Genomic DNA, 8882 nt, shown 5'->3' with positions numbered 1-8882 from the left:
TATGTCCTTGTGAAATATATTACTCATTATGCGCTGTTTAGGCCTACTGCAGGTGTAAAATACAAATAACTGCCCTGAGGTCACCTCGGGGCGTCTTCTATAGCTATATAGTGGCTGGAGAGCAAGTGGCATCTGTCGCACTGTTGGACACAGCACAGCCCTGGCTTAGCTCTGCAGTAGGCTATACACCCACCACCAATAAACACGCGCACATCCACACACAATAAACAAGAATTTAGAAATCTATTCCGGTTCCCTTATGGGAATAGCATGCACGCCTATATACGATGAGTTTTTAAAGATATTCAGTAGATACTCAGCGGTTTTAGAGGAATACAAATATAGGTCTGGCGTCTGCATGGTCGATGCGTAGACAACATACTAAATATATTTTATATGGCACAGGCTATGGTCAGTTTAACAGAAAACATCCCAATCGGCCAAACCATGAATTAATAACGAGTCATGCAGAACACCCATAATGTCACACTTCTGGTAAGGTAGGCCGCGGTCACGACTGGGTCAACACGTCCACCTCTCTTAAGACATAAACCGTGGTCCTCTGTGTACATGCGCATGTATGACCCACGTGTGGATATCACCGTAGTCTGTACAGGGAGAAAGAAAAAAGGCTTGCCTTATCTAGCAAATGAGAAAATGAGGAAAGGGAGGTTTGGCGATCATTCCTACGTCAACCATGCCATGTGGGCGTGAGAGGGAAAAAGCATTACCGCTTTCGTTTAACGTGGTGCACCGTCGCAATTCTCTTCTTTCCAACCGCGGAAGAAATGGTAAAGGAGCACGCAGGAACTCATTGCTGCAGCTGGAACTGATAGTAATGTCTGATACGCAGACTTTCCTCTCATTTTTTCTTCCAAGTATTTAATATCTGAATTCGCCAATGGTTTTACCACACGTAGGATGGGATTAACTTGGGGCGGCAGATATATCGCACTGTTTCTTGCAGTTCAGTTAGGTGAGTCTTTGCATGATATATTTTCTATAATGGATAAGTATCTCTTGATTTTTGTACGCCTACAATAGTACCTAATATAGTCCTACTACGTTTTCAACTGACCAGCAACGAAGTGGGAACAAACAACAAGAATATAGCCTATTATAGACCTATATAATTTTTCCAACAATAATTTGATAAATGTATTTCCTTGCTTCATTTATCTGTATCCACGAGACAGGATCCCGTGGTATACACTGAAGTATTTAGGTTACGTGCTGCATGAAAAAAATGTTAGCCCACATCAGAAATTCACACAACTTTTAATGAAAGCTATTTATGTGTTATTATCATTCTAAAGCACATTTTAGCTGAATGGTGTCTTAATAAACCTTACAGTCAATATCGATTCGTAAAATTTAAATGTATACCCTATGTCAAACCACAGAATATATTAATAGTAGGCTAAAAAATGTGTAGGCAATCTCGAAATTAAGGTCATTTTAAAAAATGGTCTCCTCGCGCTGCACGGCGAATATAGCTAAATAATTGATACCCCAACAACCTTGCTATATCGTAAAATATTTTCTCTTTCGTTGACTTTAAGTGAAGGCGATGAAAGGCGTGTACGAAAACACTTAGTCTATGCAAGTAAAATTATTAACGATGCATTTTGGTCTGAAGTGAATAGGCTAATACATAGCCTACATAAACGAGTAAACGCGACTGTCTCCGGCTACGCTAAAACGGTAAGCCGAGTTTAATACATTAAAAAAATAAAGATAAATTTGTTTTAGATTCAAAAATGCAAAAACAAATTATTAAAGAGAGAGGTTTAATAAAGAGAAACAGAATCTATATATATATTACTGGAGGAGACAGATCATATCATATGGCTTTATAGCCTACTGTAGATGATACATTGGTTATCAGTGTTTGGACATTTTTCAGCATTCATCCGTAAAATTACAAAAAGGAGAAAATGATATTTTACAGACAATTAGCACAGATCAAGTTAAAATATTAGCCTGTATGAATTACAAAATAAACGTTTGTTTCATTCGCACACTTCTGTACCGAAGTAAATAATCAGAACAATAGCTACTCGTTAAGTTTTATAAAAACTACAGGCTACTGTACTCAATTTGGTAACACAGAAAACTGGAACAAACGCTTTGGTACAACCAGACCTATCACCAAGGCAATCGTAACTATTTTATTACATATTAAAGCTTCATTCTTTGCGTATCTCATGCGTAACTGCAAAATGCAGCAGCATAGGTGTGATTTCAGAGAAGGATTATCCTACGTGAAATTATCTCGTGAGCTGCCATTAGAATTAAACCATAGCCTAGTTCCTATTTTGTTCAAAGGTAGGCTGCTCTAGTTTTACCCTGTATTCCCCTCCCGAATATATTGTACTGTAATGTAGCAACTATTTTGGCTATAAATGAATACATAAATAGGATATTTGACATTAGAAGCTGTACGACAAAGGCTGGGGTAGGTATTCTAGATTTGCGCTATTTACATCTTAATTATATCGAGCGATGTTTTATTTATAATGCGTAACGGTTCTCTTCGCAAACTGTAAAAATACAAATATGTATAACCACCAAGGCTGCGAGACCAGTGTGTCCTGTTAAACCACTGAGATTGTTACCCAAACTGTTCTATCAAACTTAGCCTATTTCATGGCATCTAGTAGGCCTGTGTTTAGAAAACGAATGTGGGGATATTTGCCAGCTTACTTGTAATCAGCAGGCGCTAAATGAAAACGAAATATCACAAGCTCTAAGGCTAATCAATTTCGAGTTATGAATCGGTACATAGAAGGTTAACAAAGGCTGAGTGTGCGTGTACAAAAACCCATCACCAACAGAGAGCCTGATCTTGCAGTGATATATGCAATCAGACATACTAGGCTACTTCAGTCTAAAACTATGAGTGATTCTATGGCGTTCGTTCGACAGTTACTCCAATCATTATTTTTTAATTTCCTTATTTCATTCGCAAAACGACGGTGAGAATTAAACTAGCGGCTGGAATATGAGAATAAGGATGAAAATCGGGTACGATCTAAAATAGGCTATTGCTCTTCCTATTGTACCTGTAATAGCCTACGTTAACCGTAGTAGAAGGTAGTAATAGGATAATAGAATAGTACGTGATGTCCCACAAACCATTCTTTTTTGTCCCTCCCCTTGCCTTGATCTCTCCCAGAGTTTCATTGACCGGTCCAACGCCGACAGCAGTCTCCCACTCATTCCCGCCCAGCCGCCCTCAGCGGAGTTAATAGGTAGCCTATAAATAAGGTAGCCTACGCGGTTCCTATGTGGGACCACATCCGTTCACCCGGAGCGCAAATCGAATCGTAACAATATGATCAATTGACCAAATCCCCCGCTTAACGAACCACGACCGACAGGACGGAAAACACACCACACCCACGAACATTTCAAAATTAATTTCCAACAACAGCGGTAGCCGACTATTTAGAAAATTCGGTATTTGTCGATCATATAATTATGAATGTACTCAACCGTGGTGATCGAGCTAAAGAGCCAGTGTTATCACAAAAACTGCAGTCCTACGTGCCATCCAAATAAAGTTGCAGATTTCCGCAGAACTGTCTTGCACGGATATTAAGACCTACACCACCTCAAACACACCGGGACAAACCCCACACGCATAAACACAAAGACGCCCCCAGTTCTTACTCTATTAAGCATTACCTCATCGTCCTTTTCCACTGATTGTGCGCAGCAGCAAGGAGCGCGTGCACTGGATAGGCATCTCATGCCGCGCAGCATTCTGAAATACCAGTAAAGAAACGAAAATAGCGTAGCATATATAAATATCTTTTTTTTTTTTTAATTATGCTATAATGGAGATGAAAGTATACACATACTGATAATTTAAAAATAGAAAATACTATTGTTTTACTTTTCATCACCATTTCTTTCTACATGTAGGCTATATTTTTATGTTATGTGTTGATCTTGTAATGTAAAAGGTGATGTTTTTTTATTTTTATTTTATTTTATTTTATTTACTAACACTGTCGATCTTACGTTATATGCCAAATGCGGCAGTATTTATCTATGCTGGCGCCGGATTATCAATCGAGTTACAGTGTATATATCCCATGCAATTTGCATTTAATTTTCTTTCTCTAATTTCAGTGTATCTGCTACAGGCAGTGAGAGCTGCGGGGAAATGTGACACTGTATTTCAAGGTTTCTCAGACTGTTTATTAAAATTGGGGGAAAATATGGTCAACTACCCACAGGATCTGGACGAGAAAAGAAATCTACAGACCATCTGCTCGTAAGTTGAAGTACAAAAACTGTAGAGTTTGCTCAGAAAGTGTGCAGACATACCAAGACCAAGCTGCCACTGGAAGACAGATGGCAGGAGACCCCCACATTAATTCAATATCTAGATCATCAAAATCACCAGCAGCAAGAGTATGGGAGTTTCTCGATTCAATTCTTAGCAATTAATTGGAAAGAGAAGAGGCAATTTTACATGCAAGGGTTATGGGGTGAACATCAATAAAGTAGATTGGATTAGATTGGTTTTAGATTGGATTAGATTTGGAGGTGGTTGATCCAGACAGATGATTCAATCAGTTCATTCTTATTTTAACGCTAAAACAATCCTGGACAGTCGTTTCTGAAATGCAGATTAGGCTACATATTTTTACAGTTTATGGTCATTTGAACGAGAGAGCAATGTATACCGGGGTCAACTTTTTAATATATATATATATATATATATATATATATATATATATATATATATATATATATATATATTATATATATATTTGGAATAATGATTTCAAATAAAACCCAGAAACAACTGTTCATATTAAGTATTGATATTGATGTATCGGAGGCAGCCTATATATACTGTAGTTTCAACGGTAGGGAGAAATGACATTTATTATTGCATATTGCATTTATCGCAGAATATTTATTGCAGTCTTAGCCTACTTATTTTCCGAAGTCCACTTGAAAGCGATGTTTAGGTAAATGTAAATTAGCTAACGCGGCTTTGCAATGACACATATAGCTGTTAATGTGAGAATATAAATTGTATTACGTTTCCCTCTTACAGAAATGTTGTAATGGTACAGTTAAACCTGTCCCTGAAGTCGAATACCATACCATAAATACCATAAAAATAAATAATATAAAGTATTTCAAAATACTTTAAATGCAATGTACTGTAGCTTACTGCTGTTAGCAAATCTTTTCAAGAAAACAGCTGATAAAGGGTTAAATGTGGGTCAGGTGCATGCGCATCTCTAGAGACTCCGCTGTGTAGAGAAGAGGAGATGGAGAACGATCCAATTTCCGAGGACAATTGTGGATGTATCTGAAATGCAGCAATAGAGGCAAACGCGAGTTGCCCCATGCATCATCCTATCACGTAATTCGTCAAGAATAAGAAACTATTTTGAAGTCTATACTAGGTTGATAAATTAATAGAAAGCAACATCACCGACCTGTTTATCTTCGCAACATGATTCGATCTTAGTTTTGTATAATTATGCTTTAAACCATAGGCCTATCTGATTCACTGGCAGAACAAATTACATAGAGTCGGTTGGAAAAAAGAGACTGCACGTGCCAGTTATTCTATTTATCGAGTTGTCAGTTAATACATTTTGAACACAGGAGATTTTACAGTCGATGAAGACGTTCAGTAGGACATGTCGTGAAAAATATACTGTGTTTGTAATGTCCAGGCAATTATCGTGTGATATTGAAAACCCCACGTTAATGTAGCATGGGCTGATTCTGAGAAGCTGGATTCAATACGTGTCAGGAGTAAAGCACAATGTTTTCAAATGGTCTATCGAACTACTTTTGAGTATTCGTAATTATTCCCTTGGCTCAGAGGGTGACTGAGTTGTGTGAGATTTACATTTAGCCTTTATAACAGGTTTGTGTCGCATATTTAAGTACTATCAATATAGGGAAATTATCAGTATTTTTAATAGACTCACACCATGAAAGAAATTGAAAACATGGGGTAATGGAAAAATAATGCATTGGAATATGACAATAAAATGTAAATATTAAATCAAATGTATAGCCTAACATTTAAGACAACACTGTTTGAAGCCATAACAGCTTCATATATTAATATTTAATTCTTGTTGGCAGTAGCATCATTATCATAGTCTACCCCCCAACGAATTAAACATACATTTACATACTTAACGAGAGAGAGAGAGAGAGAGAGAGAGAGAGACCCTGGCAAAGACTAATAGGCTAGACCATTTTGATGCAGTAGGCCTACTTGTACAGGCTATACTATTTTAAAATATGCTTCCTTTTTGGTTTGCAGATATTGGGACAACTTCCATGCATGCGCCACGGCTGCGCTGGCGGATTGTCAAGAAGGAGCGACGGATCTATGGGAAAAACTCAAAAAGGAGTCAAAAAACTTGGAATTTCGGGGTAGCTTGTTTGAACTATGCGGTGGAGGTAATGGAGCATCTAAATCAAGAGTCCCTTTTGGCTTCACGATGCTTCTAACAGTCGTTTCTGCGCTGGTGACTTGGCTTGCATTTTAGCAAAGAATGAAAAAATAAAGACTATCAACATGAAACACTTCTCAAACATCTAGTAAAAGCAATTCTCGTACTCTACACCTAACTGGATTTGTACTTCCGAAAGCCAGCTCAATCAGAAGGAGAAGAGACCTGAAAATGCTCGAGTCATTGACAGCACATCCTTGGGAAATGCTCAAGCATTTTAACGGACCTTCGTTCAGTCACACTAAAATGGCTAGCAGCGTTGATTTGGAGTTACTCTGACATTTCGCCCATTCACAGCTGTGGGCTTCATGACCCACTAATTATTATGATAAACCCAACAATAAATAATAATTAAAAAAAAAATAAAAAAACATTATGGACATTACAGTAAGCTACTGTTGTTAAAGCATTTGGAGGCTCATATACGCATATGACATTGTGAAATTCCATGATAGAAAAGCATTTACTGTAATTAAAATCTGTCCATTTGAAATAGACTAACACGATTACAGTTTACCCCGGTATGCTTTCTTGTTAGTTAAATTTTTTCTTTTTTGGTTAAAAAGTTCTTTTTGATCTTTTCGTTTTCTAAACAAATGTTTATATCCCCCTAAGTATGTCTAGGTCGTTCGTCAGAATATAATGCATTCATATTGTATGTAGGCTACTCACTTGCAACCCCCAGAAGAGAGGCGGAGATTAAAAAAAAAAACAAAAAACTTTTTTTAAAGGGCAACTCAGGAACGGCTTCAGCCATTTGGTGTACGACTTGTATTAAAGGATTATACCAGGCAACGACAAAGGCAAAGGACATCCCGAGCAACAAGAGGATAACGAAGGCTTTCAATGGCTCACATGAAACGAGAAATAACGTGCACTGTTCTACACCGGTCCACATCGTGTTCCTGTTCTTCTGAAAGAATGTCCTCTCATAGGCCTACATAACTTACTGAGAAGACATGTTTCAAAAAAGTCTCATAGCACAAGAACATGCCAGTGATAAAATGAATTATAAGGGTAAAGTGACATTTGCTAGCTAAATTTGATGTTGCCAAGGCACAGACCATGTTTCACTGTATTTTGAACTGAAATAGTTTGTTAGGTTTATTTGTTTGTGTGTTTGTTTGTCGGTTAGGGTGAGTGGTTGGCTGGAACCTGTGATTTTGAACAGAATACTGAAATATCCCAAAACTATATAAATAAATAGATAAATAAATAAATGTATGAAAACATTTAGGAAAAAAAGGGAATTGCCAAACCCAAAAGGATTTTAAAACAGATGACATCATCAGGTTGCTACAAAGTATATATAAAAATATATTAAATAAACCAGCTATTGTTTGAAAACAAGTGTGTGGTCTTCTTTAAAAAATGCATGTATTTAAAATGTTACAGATACTTCATTTTTATGGAGGGTACATGTAAGGGATACATTAAATACGAAGAGATTTCAACGCAGTGGGAGATACTAGTGCTGTGCTAAGCACAGACAAACAGATTAATAATTGACAGGATACCCCTGATGAAATGACACCGAATCGGCCCTTATTGATTCGACAGGAAATAGCTTACAGCTCCAGCTTTGGACAGTGAGTGGTACGATGGAGTGGAGTGTTTCATGCAGAAGATGTACACGATGTACGCATTTTGAACTCACATAAAAGACATGCAGATAGTTTTTTATTTTCAGGAATAATACTGGCCAACTCTAGTCCATGGTAATATCATAGCCTACTTTTCCGATAATATTCTGGCCATGAAGCTATCAAGGCATACAGTTAAGTTACATATTTTCTCTCATATTTTTCTGCGTAAGCGTGTGCAAGCTAACGATCAACAAAGTTCACCATAGTTCTACTAAAAATAGGTAAAACATTTTAGTGGTGCGAGCTCGGTCGTATACAATATACTAATAACTTACAGAGTATTAGCTTTACAGAAAATGTAAAATGATTACATTGTTTGACTGACTGTCGCTCTTGTTCTGCTCAGGAAAATTGGCTGAAAATATCCACGTCAGCCCTTTAAATAACAATCCACGGATAAACAAGCACATGAATAAAACTTTAAAACGTATGCAACGCTATTGTTAACATATTCTAACGAAGGCAGCACGGAAGCATACTTAATATTGTCCACATTTAAATACATATGAAAAAAAACAGGAAATCTGACGTATTGGACTAATGTCACCAGTTCTGAGGGATTCAGACCCCAGGGATTCAATCCCCACCAGGGGCCCTGGCAGGCTAATGCCCCCCACTTTCAACCCCCTCATTTCAATTGTGTTTATATTTTAACAAAAGCAAATTTACCACTGATATTTCAGTGTTATCAATAAAATGTTATATTTCTGAATATAAGTTTCCA

General features: G+C 37.3%; 1 protein-coding gene across 1 annotated transcript; it reads left to right on the top strand.

Moving 5' to 3' along the window:
* Positions 1–605: 605 nt before the first annotated feature.
* LOC135252621 (neuritin-like) lies at positions 606–7201 on the top strand. Its single transcript, XM_064330904.1, has 3 exons — positions 606–976; positions 4141–4285; positions 6320–7201. Exons 1-3 carry the CDS (start codon positions 922–924, stop codon positions 6546–6548), a joined length of 429 nt encoding a protein of 142 aa, XP_064186974.1. The 5' UTR covers positions 606–921; the 3' UTR covers positions 6549–7201.
* Positions 7202–8882: the final 1681 nt, after the last annotated feature.

Source organism: Anguilla rostrata, chromosome 4 (assembly GCF_018555375.3).
Source record: "Anguilla rostrata isolate EN2019 chromosome 4, ASM1855537v3, whole genome shotgun sequence".
NCBI classification, from domain to species: Eukaryota; Metazoa; Chordata; class Actinopteri; order Anguilliformes; family Anguillidae; genus Anguilla; species Anguilla rostrata.
This window is presented reverse-complemented; position numbering and strand designations above follow the sequence as displayed.

Excerpts from the sequence above, each read along its gene's own strand:
- LOC135252621 (XM_064330904.1), top strand. The coding sequence starts at position 922 with ATGGGATTAACTTGGGGCGGCAGATATATCGCACTGTTTCTTGCAGTT. Across the intron at positions 977-4,140 it reads GTTTCTTGCAGTTCAGTTAG|TGTATCTGCTACAGGCAGTG; the intron begins GTGAGTCTTTGC and ends CTCTAATTTCAG. Across the intron at positions 4,286-6,319 it reads AATCTACAGACCATCTGCTC|ATATTGGGACAACTTCCATG; the intron begins GTAAGTTGAAGT and ends TTTGGTTTGCAG.